Source organism: Ictidomys tridecemlineatus, chromosome 5 (genome assembly GCF_052094955.1).
Source record: "Ictidomys tridecemlineatus isolate mIctTri1 chromosome 5, mIctTri1.hap1, whole genome shotgun sequence".
Taxonomy (NCBI): Eukaryota; Metazoa; Chordata; class Mammalia; order Rodentia; family Sciuridae; genus Ictidomys; species Ictidomys tridecemlineatus.
In genome coordinates this window covers 158,635,355-158,658,866 of record NC_135481.1, presented here as the reverse complement: position 1 = coordinate 158,658,866, position 23,512 = coordinate 158,635,355, and the positions used below count along the sequence as shown (strand labels likewise).

The 23,512-nt window shown below is 38.0% G+C and overlaps 1 protein-coding gene across 2 annotated transcripts in view; it reads left to right on the top strand.

Moving 5' to 3' along the window:
• The window catches only part of Dtd1 (D-aminoacyl-tRNA deacylase 1), a 202,538-nt gene that overhangs the window by 51,791 nt on the left and 127,235 nt on the right, over window positions 1-23,512 (top strand). The window contains exon 5 of one of the 2 annotated variants that reach the window (XM_078051347.1): window positions 16,677-16,935. The exons of the other annotated variant lie outside the window; for it this stretch is intronic. Within the exon in view, the coding sequence (XP_077907473.1) occupies window positions 16,677-16,769 (93 nt within the window). The 3' untranslated portion in view covers window positions 16,770-16,935. Of the gene's footprint in view, window positions 1-16,676; window positions 16,936-23,512 lie in introns of those variants that run through there. 2 annotated transcript variants of the gene reach the window in all.

Sequence of the window (23,512 nt, the reverse complement as noted above, 5' to 3'; positions counted from 1 at the left end):
AGTGACATACAGACTTGAAGAAGAATGTGTTCCAGCAAGCGCAGAGTCTGAGTGATCTGTGGAAGGAGGGCCACAAGCCTTTTAATTTGTTTCCATATAAATAGTAATATTGTCAGTCCACTTGCAGACTTAGAAAGAAGCCTTTCTTTCCAGGGTGGGGTGTGTGTGTGTGTGTGTGTGTGTGTGTGTGTGTGTAAATATACAGATATAGTTATTGTGACAAGGAGGGGTTAAGAAATGAGGCCAGAGCTGTGACATGGGCTTGATGGAGCAAGATTTCAGAAGCCAGACAGGATAAGGAGTTTTGATTCTGTTGCTGGTGGTTTAGAGATTTATTAGAACATGAGAGCTCTTACATGTGCCTGCAGAGATGGCTGAGACCAGATTGTAGTTTAGACTTAGGAGGGGTGGCATGTGTGGTGTCAGGATGGGTGGCAGGGACGGCATTGAGGGGTTCCTGCACATATGGGTGAGAAGTGGAGAGATTCTGGGTATATTTTGGAGGCTTTTAAAATCCCTCTGGTGTTCTGTCGCTCACAATGGAGCTATTCCACAAATGACTTGTGTTTGATTTCTGCATTCTGTGACTTGAGCAACAGGGCAGAATGTGAAGTCTAACCTCCTACTTGCTACAAGAAAGACCCCATTTTGCCTCTATAGCCAGTGTGATGGAGGGATTCCATGGCATAAATGTCAGACATTGAATGAGATCAGACATTGAAATCAAGGGGTGTAATTTTTGTCCCTGGATTGGAAGCCCAGGCACAAAGTAGGAACCTCTCATGGGGTTTAAAAAAAAATGCAAAAAAGTTCCAGGGACACAGACTGTCTCCCTCAGGTTAGCATGAATCTAGATATTTAACTATTACCCAGTTTTCTACCCCACAAAGGGGGAAAAAAAACCCCAAATGAAATGAAATGGAAAAAAAAAAAACCCAAACAAAACAACAACAACTCCCCCCTAACCAACTTTAATTATAAAAGGATATTGTAAAAAACTCAACAAACAGCATTTATATTGAATTTGATTTATGTATACTATTTTAGCTAACATTGTAAGGAAAATTTCTAAATTTAAGTCAGGAGCTTGTTAGAGAAAAAAAGACTTATTTTTGGAAAAGTATGTTCCCTGGTGTTCACTGATCTTGGAAATTATGGGACGTAATTGTCAGAAGAGACACAGCAGCTCCAGAGGCAGAGCGGATGTGGAAGTCCAGGACTGGAGGAGCTTGTCTTGCTGAGAACTCCCACATGCTTCCTGCTGGTCGCAGGTCCAGAGTCTCATGGTAGCACTTCCTACCTGATTCCACCATCTTAGTTTTTTTTTTTTTGGTCACTGTGAAACACAAAAGCATAGCACTTCCGTGGTGATTCTTCACATGAACTGTATTCCTTTGACTACTTTCCGTAAAATGTGCAGTCAATTTCTTTTTCTATTTTTAATCATGAAAGTGAAGCCTGGGAGCCTCAATTTCTCTGTAATGGAAAGATCTAAGTTTGTGGCCTTGTTTCCATTTTTCAGGCCTCCTTCACTTCAGGAATATGAAACCCATCATCTCCCTCAGGCAGTGGTTCCATTCAGAAATTGCATTGCTGTTTGACTGCAGAAGGAGGGCAAAGGCTATTATTAACCGTTGGTGTCATTGTTAGGTCACGAAACCTTCAGGGGATAAGCACAATTTCTATAAAATTTTATTTCAAAATCCAGACTAGATCTGGCCCTATGCTCTGTGGATTCTTTTTTTTTTTCTTCTCCAATTTCATTTTGTTCCTTCACCCCCTTTATTTTCCCTAGGGAAGAGTCTCTTATTATTATATTATTATTATTTTTAAAAAATTGCAAGCAAGCAAGCATGTATTACCTGGAAAGTACCAATTTAGAAATGTTATTTTTTAATAGTAAGCTTTTATAGTATTCCTGGGTAGAAAGGCATTTTTACAGAAATAGTTCTTTTCCTGTCTTTTATTTTTCTTATGAGCGCCCATAAAAGAGCATTTTATATCAATTTTTGTTACACATTATATATAAAATCAGCATTTTTAAAAAAGTTTAGAAGTTTAAGATGCACTAAAAATACTTTTGCCTATAATCTGTCATTCTCAGAGGGAGCACATTGATTAAGTGCTATCTATTTCCTTTCAGACTTAATAAAAATGTGTTTGCTCACATTTTCACAGTCATGGAAAATTCATAGTATCTCTGGATATATGTATGTACATTTAAAAAATATTTTGACAAAATATATACAATATAAAGTTCACCATATTAACCATTGAAAGTATACAGTTCAGAGTCATTAGAATATTCATATTATTGTACAACCGTTACCCCATCCTTCTACAGAACTCTTTTTATATTGCAAAACTGAAACAACCTATTATTAAACAGTACTTTCCCATTTTTTTCTTCCCTCCAGTTCCTAAAAATCACCATTTGTTTTTGAATTTGGTTACTCTGTCACATGAATGAAATCATATAGTATTTGCCCTTTTGTAACTGTGTTTTTTTCATTTAGCATAATGTCTTCAAGATTCATCCACATCAAACATTATGTTCATAGCAGGTGTCAGAGTTTCCTTCTTTTTAAGGCAGAATAATAGTCCATTCTATATATGTACCATGTGTATTCGTTCATTCATCCATGGACTTTTGGATCATTTCTATTTCTTAGCTATTGTGAATAGTGCTCCTATGAACATTGACATATCTCTTGAAGACCTTTTGATTCCTAGAAATGGAATTGCTGAATCATCTCTCTCTCTCCCTCCCCCCATATATATTTTTGTTGTTCTATATACATAAAATTTAGTTGTTCTAGGAACTGACATATTTTCCACAATGTCTAGACCATTTTACATTCCCATCAGCAAGGCACAGAGTTCTCATTTTTTCACATTCTCACCAACAGTTATTATTTTCTGTTTTATTTTTTATACTAATCTTCATAATAGGTGTGAAATATATCTCACTGTGGTTCTTATTTTTAATTTCCTACTGATTAGTTATTTGAGCATCTTTGCATGTGTTTATTGACCATTTGCATGTATTATTTGGAGAAATGTCTATTCATGCCCTTTGCCTATTTTTTTTAATATTTATTTTTTAGTTGTAGTTGGACATAATACTTTTATTTATTTTTATGTTGTGTAGAGGATTGAACCCAGGGTCTCGCACGTGTAAGGCAAGTGCTCTACCACTGAGCCACAACTCCAGCCCTCTTTGCCTATTTTTTAATTGGGTTGTATGTATTTTTGTTATTGAACTTTAGGAGTTCTTTTTATATTCTGTATTTTAAGTCCTAATCGAATATATGATTCACAGATATTTACTCTCATTTTGTGGGTTGCCTTTTCACTCTGTTGAAGGGTCCTTTGATGCACATCTTTTTTTTTTTTTTTTGGTAAAGAGACAGGTTTCTGCTCTGTTTCCCAGGCTAGCCCAGAACTCCTAGGCTCAAGCAATCCTCCTGCCTCTGTATTTCAAGAAGCTGGGATTACAGGCGCATGACACCACACCTGGCTCACACAATTTAAAAATTTTCAACTTGTCAGTTTTTATTTTGTTGCCTGTACTTTTGATGTCATGTCTAAGAAATTATTGCCAAATCCAAAGTCATGCATCTTCCCCTTATATCTTCTTCTAAGTGTTTTATAGCTTTAGCTCTTATATTTAAGTCTTTGATCCCTTTTGAGCTAATTTTTATTTTTGACATAAAATGTGTGATGCATTTCTATTTACAAACAAATTGGAAGAAAATTATTGAGAACTTCTTTGATGGAATCATTCAAGAGTGAATTGTTGATCTGATGCCCCATTACCCCTGATCTCAATAGTATATTTCCTGTGAACAAGGGCATTTTCTCATTGAACCCCAAAATGTGCATCAAAATCAGAAAATTACCATTAATATTTTACTAGCATCTAGTCCTCAGACCCCATTCACATTTTCCCAGTTATCCCAGTAAGGTCTTTTTTAGTAAAGGATCAGAATCATGCATTGCATTTTTTATGTATCTTTAGTGTCCTTAATTGAGATCAGTTTTTTTAGTTTTTCTTTGACTTTCATGACCTTAATTATTTGGAAGAATACAGGTATTATTTTGAAGATTGTCCTTCAATTTGGGCTTATCTGATGTTCCCTTAGAGTTAGATTCAAGGTGTGTATGTGTGTATGTGTGTGTATATGTGTATGTTCTTGTGTATGTTCAAAAGTGTGCTTGACCTAAGTGGTACCACACTGAATATTACTATTCTAAAACATGATTTCTTTTCAGCAATGCCCCTTTTCTTTGTTACATTCCATCCTAATGGCAAGACAGAATTCTCTTATAATAATATATGGTACTGTTTAGGTCTTCTCCTTTAGAGAATTTATAGAGTTTTTGGCAATTTTTTTGCTCTTTTGTGATACAAGAAAATTTTCATGTGCATTTCTGCTTGTGGATCTGGATTTTCTAGGCGTTGGAAAATTTCTTCTCTGGTTTATTATTATTTTTAAAAATAGAAATATTTCAAACATACAAAAAATACAGAGTAATAGTTAAGCCTTTTTTAATATTTATTTTTTAGTTGTACTTGAACACAATACCTCTATTTTATTTATTTTTTATGTGGTGATAAAAAATAAATAAAATAGTGCCTCGCACGTGCTAGGTGAGCGCTGTATTGCAGAGCCACAACCCTAGCCCAAATACAGAGTATTAACACCTATTCTTAACTAATGCTAATATTGGTTCTAGAATTCTTTTTTTTCAATATTTATTTTTAGTTGTAATTGGAAATAATACCTTTATTTTATTTATTTTTATTTGGTGTTGAATATCAAATCCAGGGCCTCTCATGTACTAGGTGAATGTTCTACTCCTGAGCCACAACCCCAGCCCTGGTTCTAGAATCTTTAATTGGTAAAATTGTCATTTCATTCAATAAATGGCTAATGGGGAGTTTTACTGGGACTTGTTCAAAGTAGTGTCTCACTGAGTGAGAATTATTGTTAATGATAAAATTGCTCAAAACGACATAGCTCTTTCAAGAGAAAGATATTTTGGGAAAACTGGTTAGGTAAAAACAACAGAAAATATAGGCCTACCTCCCAGATGTGACCTGTGAGTAAAATACCATGGGCTCAGCCAACTTTAAAAAGACTTCTCTTATGTCTTTCTTAATAGATTTTAATAAAATCAAACAGAGAGGATTTTCGAAGGTTAAGAATATTAGGCCTGAAAGAATTGCTTAAAACCTGTGTAGAATTGTTTCTCATCCTGGATCCTTTCCTTGGCTCTGGAGTTGGTTGAGATAGGAATTGCATTCAGGAATTCATTCCAAGCTTAGTTCAGTATCCAGGATAGATGTGTGATAAATCAATTCTATAATCATGTGTGATATTGGGCAAATCAAAGAAAGGGGAAGGAAAGGCATCAGGTCAGAGCTCGGCTTGTTTCATCAGACCGTGGGAAATGGAATTCTCTAAGGATAAATGAATAAATAAATAAGTAAATTCAGAACTTGGAGCAGAGTGTAATGATGGACAGTATCAGGAGTTTTATTGAAGTATCTAATTTTTTTACCTGAGGAAATGGAAACAAAGGGGGAGTCTGTCTCCTAATTCATATACCAACAGGGAGAGATATGTAGGTGACAGAACTGTAGAGTCCTTGGACTCCCTCAAACCCTCTGTTAGAAGGCATGAGGCCTGTTATGTCTAAGTATTATTTCTGGAAAAATGGGATGCAGCTTCTCTAAGCTTTGGAGATGTGGTCTCGCTACCTAGAAATGGAGTCTCTATGTTCCTGTCTTATGGATGTTCCATGGTTGGGTATTCTTTTTTTTCTTTTGGTCATATAGTAATTATACATTTTTTATGGGGCACAATATAACATTTTGATGTACATGTACAGCTGCAGTGATTAGATCAGAATAATTGACATATCTACCACCTCAAACACTTATCATTTCTTTGTGCTGAGAACATTCAGAATCCTTGTTATTAGTGATTTTGAAATATACAGTAGTTGTCAATCATAGCTACCCCATGGTTCTATAGAACATACGAAGTTATTATTCTTATCCAGCTGCTTGCCTGTGCCTGTTAACCTTCTGCTCCCCTCTCCCCTTTTCCAGCTATTGGACTCACTGTTTTTATAGTTCTGTGAGATGAATTTATTACCTTCCACATGTAAGGAGAACATGTAGTATTTGTCTTTCAGTGCCTGAATTATTTCACTTAACATAATGCCATCAGTTTCATCCATATTGCCACAAATGATAGGATTTCTTCTTTCTTATGGCCAAATGATATTCCATTGTGTATATGTACCATATTTTCCTCATCCATTCATCCATTGCTAGATGCCTAAGTTGATTCCAGTCCTGGCAGTGGTGAATAGTATTGCAATAAACATGGGATTGCAGATATATCCTTAATACACTGATTTTCTTGACTGCAGTGGTTTGTTTTCAATGCTAAATAATATTCCTGGGAGAATTCCTCTTGGCTGGTTTATCAATAGTGAAGTACAAAGGAACAATACAGATTTCTTAACATTTTCACTACTTTGGGATCCTATTCCCTCTAAAATGGTGTTTGACAGGAATGTGGCTTTTGTTTTTATTTCATGATGCCTAGATCAGAGGTAAAGACAAATAACTTGTGGATTTCAGTGTGAAACTAACAGCAACAGCAGTAACCACAACCAGGAATCAGTCTGGGGGTTTGGTGGGTTCCTCTTCTAAATGTTTGAAGCACTATATATTTATGGTCATAAAAATGACCTGTCAGTATTTTAGCATGTATCAGAGTGAAAGTGTTTCAGTCATTGGCTTAATATTCTGAGTGTAGACTAGAAATAGTTGTTACAGTTTGAATCTGAGATGTTCCCCCAAAGCTCCTGTGTTGAAAGCATGGTCTCCAGTGCAGCAAGGTTCAGAGGTGGGGCTTTTAGGCAGTGACTGGATCATGAGGGCTATAACTCATCAGTGGGTTAATCCATTTGATGGATTAATAACTTGAAAGGATTATGGGATGGTAGTTAGGCAGGTTGGATGTGGTAGGAGGAGGTAGGTCCCTGGAGACATGGCCTTGGGGACTAGATCTGTCCCTGGTTCCCTCCTCCCTCTCTCTGTCTCTCTCCTAGGCTGCTAAGAGTTGAGCAGCTTGCCTCCGCCAAGCCCTTCCACTATGATGTTCTGCCTCACCTCAGCCCACAGCGATGGAGTTGTCTGACCATGGACTAAGACCACTGAAGCTATGAGCCAATGTAAACATCATTCTCTGAGTTGTTCTTGTCAGGTATTTTGGTCACAGTGATGAAAAGATAACTGCCACAATAGTGCTTCCAAGGATATTTTTCCCCTTTATCCTTTCTAGGGATATAGAACATTTGACATTTGAAGTGGTGCCATCCAGGGTAGATGTCTACCTCACATTTGTTCTCAATATCTGGGAAAGACTGAGATAGAATGAGGCCTCTCTGGACAAGAGCAAGGAGCAGGGCAGCCTTGTCAGACCTTCACTGTGAACCATGTCTTTGTGGCTGTCAAAGCCTGTGGTGAGCTGGCAGCTGGCTTTGATCTGGCATTTGTTTTACAAGAGGCTAAAGTGCCCATTGTACAAGAACAATGTCATTATGGGCTTGAAAATAAAAGGGCTTTTCCTGTGCTGCAGATACATGCCTCTGTGTCCAGATCTTGCCTGTGTTCAGTGTCTGGATATGGAGGTTGAGAAGGGTCTCCAGGCTTCTTTTGGTCCTGAGTCTACCATTCATCCCATCTGCCTCTTTATTAAAGGTTGGAATAATACACAAAATGCTTAGTGTAGCTTTTTCCTCTTTTTCTCTCCTGATGGCCCTTGTGGAGTTTTGAAGTAGGAAAAGAAGAGTTCAATGCAGGGCCGAGGGTTGGATATCCAGGAATTCTGGAATGACAGCTTCTAGCACCTTATAGAATCCCTTGGATTTGTTGTCTTTTATGCATCAGGTTAGAGGGTGAGTGGTCCTCTGGGACCTTCTAGTTTTAGAAACCTGTGGGTCTGTTGTGTTGATAGTTGGCCTTTTGGAGGACTATGTTTTTGCTCATCTGCCTTCATTAGCTCTCTGCTGACACTGTTTTATTTTAGGCCTTTATTCTTGACAAGAAACCTGTAACCCAGAGTGGTTTTGAAATCTCCACTGGGGCCTCTTAGGAACTGTGCAGGCATCAGTCTCTGTACCTTGATGAAAATCAGATGTCTGAAGAGGAGGGTGTGCATGTTAATGAGCCATATGGCCCCAATTGCATTTCAGGCTCATCAACCCTGACCTTCTGAGACAACCACTTATATTTGGCTTAAACTTGAGCTCAGCAGAACAAAGTTAAACCCTGATAATGGGGGGAAAAGAATTCCCACTTTCTCTGCTCCTCTAATCAACCAGCTCCAAGGTCTCTAAGGCCAAATATTTCGGAAATAACAAATGCAAATAACCTAACATTTTCATTTTAAATATATATCTTCCAAAATGCATTGTTGTTTTCATTGGCTTTGAGTGAGAGACTAATTTCTTTTTTTCAGGTTAGTTTTGGGCTATTTTCTTTCAGTAGTCTTTCCCATATATATTTATTTTAAAAATATAGTTGAGATTGTACTTTGTAGTTAGTGTTCCCCTTTCCTTCTAAACATTCACAGACCTGTACATGTTATTAAATTTTTTCCCAAACATTTCTCTTGATTATTGTATAATTCATTGTATGAATATTCCCTAATCCATTTATCTGTTTTTATTTTTAGATATTTAGGTGGTTTCCTGTTTTTGTTTTGTTTGCTATCAAAAATTCTATTAAGTCCATCTTTGTATGTAAATCTTCATTTTAATTTCTAATTAATTTCCCAGTATGGACTGAATGAAATTGAATTATTAAGTCAAAGAGTATGTTCATTTAAGGTCCTGAATCACATTTTCAACAGCTTCCTAAAAGGGTTGAATTAATTTATGTTTTCACCAACAGAATGTACAACTTTGTGCCTTAGCATTGCTGTTATTACTGTAATCTTATGTACTTTCTTCCTCTTTTTATCTATTGTGAACCCCTTTTCCTCTATGCATCCTTATATATAGTCTTGGTTTTTGGATCCACCTTGGTCTTCTGATTGCATGACTGGAGGCTTTCTCCTGTGTGGCTCTGGCATGGCACTGAGAAAGATCTGGAAGTACCTGGAAGAATCTCTGGAATAAGGAGCAACTTAGCCTGCCACAGTCCCTTCATTTGGAAATTTATAGTATATTAGAAGCAGTAAGATATCCTGAAGCAACTCAAACTTTTAAGAAAGATATTGGCTTAGAGTTTAATTTTTATGTAGGTTTGTGTATGCAGGTAGCTTAGCTACCTCTCTCTGTCTTTCTTTCTTTTATCAGGAATTGAACCCAGGAGTGCTTAACTACTGAACCACATCCCTTGCCCTTTTTATTTTTTATTCTGAGACAAGTCTCTCTAAGTTTCTTAGGGCTTCACTAAGTTGCTGGGGCTGGCCTTGAACCTAGAATTCTCCTGACTCAGCCTCCTGAGTTGCTGGGATTATAGGCATGCACTATCATGCTGTGACTTAGCTTCCTTGATGAACAAGGGAACATTCCATCTTTGGGAGGCCAATTTCTTTACTTGATCCACAACCATATGTGTTAAAATTGGGACAGTTGTTTGCATTTGGTTCCTTTTCATATGTATTTATTTGACTACTTTTCATGTGCCAGATTCTCTTATCATGGGGACTAAAAAGAGAAATAAGGCCTATTTTTTTTTCCTTCTTCTTCAAGAAGCTCCTACTTTAGTGGGTTGGAGATCACATTGGGACAGTTCTGAAAGGATGCTGTTTGTCTGGACTGAGGGAGTGAGTGGAATACTTAGAGCCTGGGGTGGGAGCATGGTCATTTGAACAGGTGTACATGAGCAGGTAATAGATATCTGGGTGAGAAGAGGTAACTGGGTTTGAAAGCTCAGGAAAGGGACTGGTATATTCCTGGAAGACCATGTATAAGAGGAGGGGATTTGAACTAACTGTGGAATAAGAAGCAGAGGATCTGGTGGTATGAGAAAACTGTGGGTGGCAAGGAGGACAATGGCCTAGAGAGGCAGTGCAACGGCCACAGTGCTTAGTGTCCTGGAAAAGATCTTGAACTTGGCCCTTGGGCACAGGGCAACCATTTAAGAGAGTTCAGGAGTGTGGGATGGTCAGATCTGCTCTTTAGTTGTTAACCTCTTGAGGTAGGATGGTGGACAGATGGGACTCAGAGTGACAGGGGAGGGGGAACTGCATTGGGCCTAGCTAGAGAGGAGCAGAATGGGAGCCAGATGGACTGGGGATGATGAGGAGAGAGTGGTATCATCAACCCAGCTTGGGTCCAGAATGGGAGCAATACTTTTTAAGGGGCTTTTCTGTTTCCTGAATCACTGTGGGTCCTATAGGACCAATTGTTCCATTTGTTTATCTTATCCCTTCTATTTAGTGTTGATAACTTTTCCTCAAGTGCTGCTATAGTAGAGATGTAAAGTGTCCCCCAAAGGCTCATATATTAAAAACTTCCCTAAACTACGGTGCTATTGGGAGGTTGTGGAATCTTTAGAAGGTGGGGCCTAATGAAAGGAAATTAGGTCATTGTGGGTGTGAAATACTGGGACCTTCTCCTCCTCATGTTTTTCTCTTTTGTTTCTTGGCCACCATGAGATGAACAGGTTTTTTCCCATTATGCTCTTCTGCCATGATCTATTTGCCACAAGCCCTAAAGCAACAGGGCCAACTAACCATAGACTGAAACCTCTTTTTGAGTTGTTTATCTCAGGTATTTTGTCACAGAGTTGGACAGCTGACCAACATAAGTGCACAGTGGCCCTTGATACAAAATGAAAATGCTGGATTTGACCTTATTTATTACTCCTTGGTAAATTTTATGGATAAAGAAACAGGTCACTGTTATGATAAGCTGGTGCATTTTCTCATCTGATGACACAGCAGGCCTTGTTAGAAGGGCTAAGTGTAGGATCTGTGCCTGTCAGTGGATAGTGTGCTCAGTGCTTGGAAACCTTCATCAAAGCCACTGGTTTTCAATATTGGATATGCATTAGAATTACCCAAGTTGCTGAAAAAAATTCCTGTTGCCTAGGCTGCACTTCAGATCAGTGACACCCAAGTCTTTCAGTGGGGTAAGAGGTTCCAGTCTGCAGTGAAGTTTGGGACCACTGAGCAGTGCTTGGTGGGGTCCTTTTTCCTAGACCTCTACAGGGATGGATGGGGCATCTGGAGGGCTCTGTGCAAAATGAAATTGCTATTCTTGTTCAAAAGGGAAAAAAGTACCTTTATAGACACTAGACTGCAAAACTTTTTCCTTTCATTAATGGTCTCACTCTCCATCGTCATGGTGCTTTTTCTATTCAATGTCATATTAACCAAGGTAGAATAAGAAAGTTATATCATTAGCATGGACTTTACCATTCATATTGTGCAGTGCCAGTTTTAAGCACAGATTTAACTGATACGTGAAATCATCAAAATTGCATAATTCACATTTTGTATCTCATGCATGCATATGAATTTTATTCTTATGACAATGGTAAAGATTAGCTTACCTAGTTTTGTTTCACTTCTTGATACACACACTTTCTATCATTACCCCCTCCCATGTTTACCAATGAGTAAGGAAGGACTTTCAAGGAAAGAAACAATAGGCCACTTTGTTTTTCCCTTTCTATGTCATCATGTTTATGTTGAGTAGTGGCTAATGCAGGAGGTACCATGAGCAAGAAATCTGTGATGGGGTCCCTTGGTTGTTCATGTTTTTGGAACACAATTACCTTCTTTCTGTTTTCAAGGCAAGTTCTAGTTCATATGGAAAGTGAACTCTTGGGGCTGTCATCCCCACTTCTTCTTCAGTCATAGAAGTCTTATACTTTGCACTTGCTTTGAGTGTTGCAGAGTTCCCTTGCATCATGAGTTCACTGGGATTCTGTGTGTCTGGAGCATCCTGAATGCTATGTGTTGCTGGCAGAGCAGGGAAAGATTGTGGGCACCCACATCATACATATCTCCTCTGGTCATGTGCATGCACCTGGTCACTTTGAACTTCACCTGCCAGATTCATAGGTAAAATTATTTCAAGATAGCACTAGCAGAGCATTAAACTAAGTGCAGACTTTGTTGAGTGTGTGCTTAATTTCCATGCCATGCTGTCAAGTCCTGCTACCCTTGTCGCATTGTAGCCTGTTCCTCCATCCTCCTCCCATCATATCACTTCATACTGCAGCTCCTCTGCGCTGCACTCCCTAGAGCCCTGCATTGCTTCACTTCATACTTCTCTTATCACCTTCTAAAATCTTCTAACTGCAGCTATTGGTTATTTACTTTTAAAATTTGTTTCCTGTTTCTCCTGCTAAACTGTAAGTTCCCTAAGGGCAGGGATCTTAGACCACTTAAGGGAAGGTAAGAGGCAATTCAGAATTGAATATGTTCTCCCTACTGTGGAAGATTGTAATATGTGAAACAGTAGGCATTAGACATTGATGGCAGATGGAAGATTTCTCAATAAGTGGTAATTGGGCAACTGGTTGGCAATTATGGAAAATTAATCATTTTAGATTCTTACTTTATACCGTACCGTAGAATAAATTCCAGTGGAATTGAAGAGATAAATGTAATTTAAAAGATCTCACGAAGGGTACTGGCCTTCCTAAATATCAGAATGTATTACAACACTGTAGTAATGAAAACAGATGGTGCTGGCAGAAGAGGAGAGAAACTATTAGTAGGCTAGATGAAAGACCTAAAGAGAACTGATTATTTATGGAAAGTTGGGGATATTATAAAGATAGCATTTCAGATCAGTGGGCAAGAGGTAGATTTTCAAATAAGTGTTAGAACAGCTAGCTTATTATTTTTTAAATTGAATGCAGTAGCTATATCATTGTATGAAATAAGCATATCTCCAAAGAACAAATAGTGTGATTTCATTTATGTAAAAACAGAAGCCATCTGTTGGTACATAATGTTTCTAGCAGCCTCTCACTTTTGTGGATCCTCTGCCTCTAATACATTCTGGTAAAAAGAGGGTTTACCTTAAACCTCAGACTGACCCTCTTGAAGTTGCCTCACTACAACTTATGGCCCTTTTTATAGCGCTCTGCTGACTACACTCCTGTCTGGTATTAGAATTCCCAGGTTCCAGCAAAATAGGGCTGAACCTTGGGCAGCTGGAACCCCTTCCTGCAAGATAGGTTGATTACTATACTAGAGAGTGGTTTGAGTATCAGGATTTCCAGAGTTCTCCAGGTGATTCCATTTGTGTTTCTAAGGCTGAGAATCATAGTTTTTTTTTTTTTTTTTTTTGGATCTAGCATCCTTTTGGAGGTATAACACAAGGTCTGGACCAAAAAATGCTGCTAAAAGGCTTGGGGTATAGGGTTTACCAGATTATTTTAGTTGTATTAGGATGCAGAATGCCTTCTAGGGTTGTTTATCTAGAAATGATCCTCTAGCCACCGATTCCTGCCCCCCGCCCTGTTGTCTATCCAAGCAGGTTCCATGGCTTCTGAGAAGGCCTTGAGGCGAAAAGACTTTTAGTACATGCTTGAAGACTGCTGATTGTCAGCTGAGCTGGAGCTTAACATGGATCTTTCTGTCTGAGATGGCTAGGGCTTAGGGTACAGCATGTGGGCCCTGAAAAGTGTCTGAATTTCAGTCTTTGCATATACTTATATGCTTCATTCTTAAAATTAAGTGTTCTTCTAAGCATTTTGGAGATTCCCAATAAAAATTAGCTAGACACTAATGAAGAATAAAGTATTTTCTAAAATAGTGACACTAATGAAGAATAAAGTATTTTCTAAAATAGTGACATAATAGCCCAATTTCAGTTTCATATTTTTAGGCTGGTAGAGTAGGTCCTAGGAAGATTAGAAGTCAATCAAAATCTTGGGCAACCTTTTTACTTTATGGTTCCTCCTGGGCTTCTGTTCAGGAACTAGCAGGCTGAGTCTGGAGAGACTTGTCCAGGTTTTAGACTAAGCCAGGTACACCTTTTGAGGGACACATGGGGTAATGCTTCTGGTTTCAGTTTTGTGAAGTCTGTCTCTCTCTGGGTTATTTTAACTTATTTTGATTTGAGACAGAGATTAACTTTGTTGCCCAGGCTGGTCTTGAACTCCTAGGCTCAAGAAATCCTCTCGCCTCAGCCTCTCAAGTAGCTGGGACTAAAGGTGTGCCCCACCATTTCCTGCTCTTAATTTATCTCATTTTACATATAGACTTAGGTACATGCAGTCAGGAATGCCCAATTTGTTAGTTAGCTTTCCATTACTGTGAAAAAAATACCTGAGACAATTAACTCTTAAGGAAGGAAGATTTATTTGTTTTAAAGGTAGCAGTCCATGGTCAGTTGGCCCATTATTATTGGGTCTGTGGCAAGACAACATATGGTGATAGGAACATAAAGTGGAGGAAGTGGCATATCTCACGGCAGTCAGGAAACAAAGAGAGAAAGGAAAAGGAAGCATCAGGGTCCCACTATCTTCATCAAGGTCAAACTCCCAGTGACCTCATTTCCTTCCACTTGGCTCTACCTCCTAAAGATTCCACAATTTCCAAGTAGTGTCATGAGCTGGGAACCAAGCCTTCAACACGTGGGCCTTTGGGGGACATTCAAGATGCAAACTATAGCACCACATAAATGGGCCTTGCCTTCCCACTAGAGCCCTTAGACCTCATTTCTGATAACAAGTGCTCTCAACTTGAGTTTGTGGACCTGCCTCTTATGTGAGGAGCCACATATGAACTTGCATCAGTACAAAGCAGAAGAAATGGAGATGAAAAAGTGTTTGCAGATGCTGGGTGGGTTTAAAAATAATAAGGTAATTGGTAGATTTTTGCTAGAAAAGAATAGTGAAGGCTCTCATCTGTCTAGGGACTAAATAGTATTGGGGGTTAGAGGAGAGAACTGTTTGGAAGCAGGTGTTGGCTGATTTGCTTAAGAAATAGAATTTTTGCTAGTGTGTCTAAGACTTCCTGAAATAAGAAGTGTGTAATACAGCTATGATTAGGGTTCTTAACAAGTAGATTGTGGTTAAATACTGACCTACTTACTTAAAGAACAATTAGCAGATTCATAAATTTATATATTAATTTAAGGTATACTAATATATGAAAGTACTAGTTGAATTTTGTTTTTGAGTGTGAAATAAGAATGTTCCAAAGAATTAAAGCAGCTTATGAAATCCAAATAATTTTACTATTAGTGGCTTATAATTAATGTAAGAGGTATGTAAGATGAAATGACAGCATGCTTTTAAAAAATTAGTCTGATGATAACTCATAAATTTCTAATCTGCCTTCTCTTTTTGGATAGTAGCCCTGGTAATCTTCTCCCCAATTTTTCTTTTCTTAAATGAAATGTTAGGAAGCTGTTTCTAGGAAATGTACAACTCTGAAAGTAAACCTTACTTTTGAAGAAATGAAGTTATTGTATATGATGGAGGGTTATGTAAAATAGTGGACCAAATTCTAAGTTTCATATTCTTATACTTAACCTGCACAACTGCCATGAGAGGGGAAAAATCTTCATTATTTAAATGATTTGTTCAAGGTCAAATGGGATGGCTATTAGGTAAGAGAGCTGGGTTTCCACAGAAGACAATCTTTCAGGTTGTATCATGTCTGTCTGATTCCTTGTGCCTGAACTTTTCTAATCTGGTCTCTTTAAACAGAGCCCCAACATTGCTCAGGCCAGTGAGTGGCATAGGGTCTTGCAAGAGTCAGCTGCTCTAGAAAATGTTCATGTCTCTGTTGTTTGTCTTGGATATACAGTTGAGTTCACCGGACAGTTGCTGAGGTTTACAGATCTCTATGTTATCTTTTTCCCCAAAGGCTAGATGGAAATCAGAGTCCCTCTTGCAGAGCCATTCTTCAGAGCTCACCCACTCTTCTGCATTTCTCCAGGCCAGAGGTCTGGGAGTCATACTGGCCCATCTACAGAATGCCTTGTGGTTGGGAACACTGCATTTGACAGATTGGAAAAAAAATTGTTGTGTAAAAAAGTTAAATTAACAAGAGAGTCTTCAATATGCAAATAGAAGTTTCTTACAGTGTTAAAAGAACCTTCTTTATTGAGCATTAATCAATATTAACAATGTTCTTTTGATACTGCTGTATTATTATAAAAAGTAATCATGATTTGGAAAATGAATGTTTATGGATCATGCTTCTATATTTTATTTTAATATTTAATTTCAAATATCAAGATATTTCAAAGAGTGCTTTTGGCTATTGGGATATTTAGTTATGTTATGATATTTCATTTAAATTTAATTTCAGTAATGACAAAACAAGAACCCAGAGTTTTAGGTCTGTAACACAGTTTAGGAAATGAGGGTCTAATGGGAGTGCTGCTGATTCAGAATGTTTGTTTTTAAAACAAAGTCATGAACTTTCTTAAATTAATCAAGGTATAAATATCTTCGATTGCCAAAGAATTTATGTGAGTGATTATTAAGTTTATCTATTAGCAACCCACTCTAATCACTGATGTACTGAACCACTGCTTTATCTGCCTGCATTAATTTCCTTGCTGCTTTTACTGAGTATACTAATTTTTTTTTTTTTAAAGAGAGAGTGAGAGAGAGAGGGACAGCGAGAGAATTTTAACATTTATTTATTTTTTCTTAGTTCTCGGCGGACACAACATCTTTGTTGTTATGTGGTGCTGCTGAGGATCGAACCCGGACCGCACGCATGCTAGGCGAGCGCGCTACCGCTTGAGCCACATCCCCAGCCCCGAGTATACTAATTTTTGTTTATCACAAGGATTATTCTGTTTTAATTATTGTAATTTTTCTGAAATATTCATTTTTATAAGTGTATTATAGAAAACTTGGAACCCAATGTAAGTAGAGGGGATAATATAGCAGACTTCTGTGTATCATCATCCTGTGTCAGTGATTATTTGCCATCACAGAAAATGCATATTTTATAGAGTATCTCTGTGTGTGTGTGGCAGGCCCCTATGCACTGATAATTAAGGTCTAGCTAGAGAGAGGTGAGCAGAACCACAGTGGAAATAGGTAGGGCTCTAAGTGAGTGTGTCATTGAGTGGTTATGACCTTTATCTATTTGATGGGTGTTCAGTTTGTTTTCCCTTTTTTCATAGTACAAATAAGTGACAGTAAACATTCTTGCATATAAATATTTGATTACTTTTATTCTTCTGTAGTTTAATGGAGGGAATATCTAAAAGTGATGGAGGTATGGATATTTCTATTATTCTCTCCCATGAAGATTTTTATTGTGACCTGATAACTTAGCTGAGATTTTAAGAAATGCTAGCTGCTACAGCAGTCAAATTCTGAAATCTCTATGGTGTAATACAGTGAAAGTTAATTTCACTAAAATACCACCTGGCTTGGTAGGAGTCTCCTTTATCTGCTGACCCAGAAAACCAGCTCCTTACAGCTCGTATCTCCAGCCTGTGTCTCCAGCCTCCCTATTGGGACCAGAAGGATGGAAGCACTCACCAGCTCTTCCATATCACCTCTGTTCATGCTCCCATCTGTGTCATTCACTCCAGGGGGAGACTGTTAACACTGCCGGCACTTGGATGTTGGGTGAGCACCATGTTTGTGCTTTTCTGTAGTTGTCAAGGCTCAGGGGCCTACAGCCCCCACATCATACACACCACTCTGCCAAACACAAAAAGTCTTTAATTCACCAGAGAATGAAAGGTCTGAAATCAAACTTAGATGCTGCATGTCTCAGTAGTTTTGCTATGTTAGAACAACCTTTCCAAGTACATTCTGGAAACTGGTATTGGTGTCCTTCAGGAAATGGATTTAGTGTCATTTAAGTTTTAATGGCAATATTATTTTTTATTGTGGCTTTAAATGAATTTTATTTTTAAGCCTTTTTACTTTGAAATAATTTTAGTCATAAAAAAGTTACAGAACTAGTATAGTAGTTCCTGTGTACCATTATCCAACTTGTCATTATGTTTGCTTATTTTACAACTATAGTATAATGATTTAAACCAGGACATTAGTATCAAAACAGTGCTAGTCTACAGTTCTTATTCAAATTTTGTCCAAGGCAATTCTCTTGGCTTTTGTTTTATAAATTTATAAAACAATTTATAAATTTATAAAATTCTCTTTTATAAGAGAATTGCCTTGGACAAAATTTGAATTATCTGTTATTTGAATTAGCTGTTATCAGCCTGTTCATACATCCCTGACACCCTTGGGTGGTCTTTCTTTGGTCATGGGTACTTTTACTTTACAAATGAGCAGGATGCACTGAAAATCCCTTAAGGGTGGCAATCTGAGCCCTGTTATGCCTACCAATATGTAACTTAGCACTGGGCCTTTTGTAGTTTGTGAAATTATTACTTCATTGGCAATATGTTAAACATAACAAGAGGGAGAAATAGCTTTACTTATGTATTAAAAAGTCGACAAGAACCTCCAGTAGTCCTGGAGACTTTTAAGATGAGTAAGACTTATAACTACTTTGACCATCACTTTTCCATAATCTTTTATGGTCACAGACAGCAAGTACCTCCAACTTTAATTGGGTTATCCAGATGTGGTCTTGGTCACAAAAGAGGTAGAAGTGAGGGGTCCAGATTAAAGTCATTCTTACTATACTGTCTTGATTCAAGTCAACAAGGGCTTATTGTCTATAAGTACCTGGAGTTTTGAAAGGAAATACAGGTATATTAGTCATCTGTCACTGTATAACAAATTACCCTACACTTTTGGCTTAAAACAATCACATGTAATATCTCATAGTTTCTATGGGTAGGCATTTAGGAGAAGCCTAACTCAGGGTATATTGTGTGGTCACAGATAAAGAAGTCAATCCAATGGTTTGACTGAGGCTTCACCTCTAGGATGGCTCATTCATGTGACTTGGGGCTGTCTAATGGCAGGAGGCCTCAGTTTTTCTCCACATGGCCCTCCTTATAGGGCTTGACATGGTTCATGACATAGCAAATGGCTTCCTCAAGAGTGAGCAGCTCAAGAGAAAACAAAGTGGAGGTCACAATGTTCTTTAGTTCCTACCCTGGCAAATCACATACTCATTCTCACAATATCCTATTGGTTACAAAATTCAACTCCATTTGTATTGCAGGGGACTACACAGGCCTGAATGCCAGGAGATGACTATCCTTGGAGACTATCTTGGAGGCTGATTACCACAGTGGGAGGGAGAGAAGTGACAAGGCTCTGTCATTTATCAAAAAGAGAGCATTAATTCAAATTATCTAGCAGTGGAGGTGTATTTCTTATGGTCATTATGGTGTTTTGTATTTTAATGAAAACCAAACCAGAACAAAACAAAGAACCATAAAAATCTGGGTCTCTTCTGCATTGAGATTTAGTGGGCAGACTAAAGATTTCAAGTCAGAAGGCTTGCATTCCAGTGCTCACCTCTGTTTCCTGCAGGGTGGGCATGGGGGAGCTCTGTATTTCCTGAGGCTTCCTTTCTGAAGTGAGGATTATGATGCTTTTCCTGTGGACCTCACAGATTGATGAGAAGGAAGTAATGTGGGAGGGGATGCATGAATTGTGCAGTGTGTTCTGGGAATGTTAATTATGATAATAAGAGGAGTTTTAAAATGCATGGAGATTTGTTCAATATTTAAACCTGGAAGCAACTGAGAATATTTTTCAAGCTGAATATTTCAGGATTGAACTTATTTTTTTTGTGTGCTGGATAAACATAACCAGTTACTGTGAAATCTGTTGTAATGAAGAGTTGTATCATCTAAACCCTGTATTGTAGGAGAGGCCTTAACAGTTCTGTAAGGAAGTTTAAATATCATTGAAAACTCCACTTGTAGTTTTCTGCAAAGTCTTTCCATGTAGATTTTGACCTTTTCCCTGCCCACCATCATCACTTAATCAGTCTTAGGTTTTTACCTCTGGTTTCCTTTTACAGGTCAGTGTTTCTTATCTAAGAAATTTTCCTCTGGTTCTTTTGTTGTTAGGAGGCAAGAACTCACTCAGGGCCCCACCCCATGGATGTTTATAATGTCTATAGTTGAAAATTGGGGGAGTTCTGACTGCTAGGCCTGGGAGAATAGGTTAGAATATGAATTTAATATCCTTTAAGGTCATAATATTCCCAGTGGTGCTCTCAATACCTAAGTAGGGTCATAGTTGCATTAGGCAAAAATTTCTGAAAATCTATATTATAATTGGGAAAGGTTTGATTTATAATAAATATTTGGGGGCCCAGTGGTTTAAAATTGGATTCCTTGTTAAGTATTATGCCTGTTTGTGCAAGTGATTATTAAGCACCTTTCCATGTGGATATCTGGGGTTAGAATATTCCAGGCCAAGAGCATAAAAAAGATGTATGTTTTCATCAATATAAAGTCTAGGTCTAAATGGAAAAACTAGTCATACCACTTTCCATTTATACTTAATTTCTAACAATAAAAACTTGTTATGATTTTCATCTTTTGCCATAGATACTGATAGATGAAAATGTCAGTGAAATTGTACTTTCTTTCTTTCTTTTCTGAGATGAAGGAATTGTGCCATTTAGTTTTATTTCTCAGTGGCCACTAATACCTTATAGTTTGGACATAGCCCCAGACAAACACACAAGTAACTTGGTTAATAAGTGAAAGAAGAGGATCTATGAAGTTCTTATTCCACTGATTAAATATGATGTATTTTTAAATGTTTATGTTTTGGTTTCACAATCTTTATTAACACCTTCCATGTTAGAATCAAAGAAGAAAGTTTTGGTACAGTACGAGCAGCATACTTTGAGAAGCTTCACTCTGGCACAGGCTTGGGTGTGGCATCTGAAAACTTTACACAGGTCATTCATCTCTGTGTGGAAAATAGGTGAAGCCCCTGAAGTGGCACCTGGAACCTTTTAGGCAGTGGAAATGTAATTTGATTATTTGTAGTTCTGCTTAAGATATCTGGGATGTTCTAACAAGTACTTTTTCTTTAAACAAAGAAAATTCCTAAGTACAGATAAATGTGAGAAGTTATAATTTTAAAATAGTCTTTTTGTATGTCCTGCAAGGTTTTAGCAAAGTGCAACAGACTTCACTTCTTTCTAGAATATATACTTTGATGGGTCAGGTTCCCAGTCAGGTAGTAAAGAACTTGACCAATGCAGTGCTGTGTCAGACTGCACCTTTGACCCTGATGGTTCCCTCAGTGAATGCCTGGGGAAAGATGAGAGGGCGCTAATTTTGTCCTGGCTTCAGATACTGATTCCTTTTTCCTTCGTGAGTAGCTGCATATACATGTGCTTTCCTCATTGTAGCCATGAGGTTTAACATCTCTTTTCTTGTCATAGCAACTTAAGCTTGAAATTGGGTTCACTTAAATATCATCCTCTTAAGGTCATGCCCAGGTTTGCTTAATTTTCTTTTTTTTTTTTTTTTTTTTTTTTTTTTTTTTTATTGATTGTTCAAAACATTACAGAGCTCAAGACATATCATCTTTCATACATTTGACTCAATTGGGTTTTGTACTCCCCAAATACATAATACAGACTCACTTCTGTTACATACTCACATTTTTACATAATGGCTTATTAGTGACTGTTGTATTCTGCTACCTTTCCTATCCCCTACTATCCCCCCTCCCCTCCCCTCCCCTCCCATCTTCCCTCTCTACCTCCTCTGCTGTTGTTCAATTCTTTCCCCTTTTTTTTTTCCCCCCACCCCCTTGCCCCTCATAACCTCTTATAATTTTGTGTATCACTGAAGGTCTCCTACCATTTCCATATGTTTTCCCTTCTCTCTTGCTTTCTCTCCCCCCATTCGTCTTAGTTTACTGTTAGTCTTTTCCTCATGCTCTTCCTTCCTGTTCTATTCTTAGTGGCTCTCTTTATATCAAAGAAGACATTTGACATTTGTTTTTTAGGGCTTGGCTAGCTTCACTTAGCATAATCTGCTCTAATGCCATCCATTTCCCTGCAAATTCTATGATTTTGTCGTTTCTTAGTGCTGCATAATACTCCATTGTGTATAGCTGCCACAATTTTTTTATCCACTCATCTATTGAAGGGCATCTAGGTTGGTTCCACAGTCTAGCTATTGTGAATTGTGCTGCTATAATCATTGATGTGGCCGTATCCGTATAGTGTGCTCTTTTAAGGTCCTCAGGGAATAGTCCAAGAAGGGCAATAGCTGGGTCAAATGGTGGATCCATTCCCAGCTTTCCCAGGAATCTCCATACTGCTTTCCAGATTGGCCTCACCATTTTGCAGTCCCACCAGCAGTGAACAAGTGTGCCCTTTTCCCCACATCCTCGCCAACACTTATTGTTGTTTGACTTCATAATGGCTGCCAATCTTACAGGAGTGAAATGGTATCTTAGGGTGGTTTTGATTTGCATTTCTCTGATTGCTAGAGATGGTGAGCATTTTCTCATGTGCTTGTGGATTGATTGTATGTCCTCCTCTGAGAAGTGTCTGTTCAGGTCCTTGGCCCATTTGTTGATTGGATTATTTGTTATCTTATTGTTTAATTTTTTGAGTTCTTTGTACATTCTGGATATTAGGGCTCTATCTGAGGTGTGAGGGGTAAAAATTTGTTCCCAGGATGTAGGCTCTCTATTTACCTCTTTTACTGTTTCTCTTGCTGAGAAAAAACTTTTTAGTTTAAGTAGGTCCCATTTATTTATTCTTGTCATTAACTCTTGGGCTACGGGCGTTCTATTAAGGAATTTGGAGCCCGACCCCACAATATGTAGATCGTAGCCAACTTTTCCTTCTATCAGACGCAGTGTCTCTGTTTTTATATCTAGCTCCTTGATCCATTTTGAGTTAACTTTTGTGGCTGGCGAGAGAAAGGGATTCAATTTCATTTTGTTGCATATGGATTTCCAATTTTCCCAGCACCATTTGTTGAAGATGCTATCCTTCCTCCATTGCATGTTTTTAGCCCCTTTATCAAATATAAGATAGTTGTAACTTTGTGGATTAGTCTCTGTGTCCTCTATTCTGTACCATTGGTCCACCTGCCTGTTTTGGTACCAGTACCATGCTGTTTTTGTTACTATTGCTTTGTAGTACAGTTTGAGCTCTGGTATCGCTATACCTCCAGATTCACACTTCCTGCTTAGAATTGCTTTTGCTATTCTGGGTCTTTTGTTTTTCCATATGAATTTCATGATTGCTTTATCTATTTCTACAAGAAATGTCTTTGGGATTCTGATTGGCATCGCATTAAACCTGTAGAGAACTTTGGGTAATATCGCCATTTTGATGATGTTAGTTCTGCCTATCCATGAACAGGGTACATTTTTCCATCTTCTGAGATCTTCTTCTATCTCTCTCTTTAAGGTTCTGTAGTTTTCATTGTATAAATCTTTCACCTCTTTTGTTAGGTTGATTCCCAAGTATCTTATTTTCTTTGAGGATATTGTGAATGGAGTGGTTTTCCTTATTTCCATTTCAGAGGTTTTGTTGCTGATATACAGGAATGCCTTTGATTTGTGCGTGTTGATTTTATATCCTGCCACTTTGCTGAA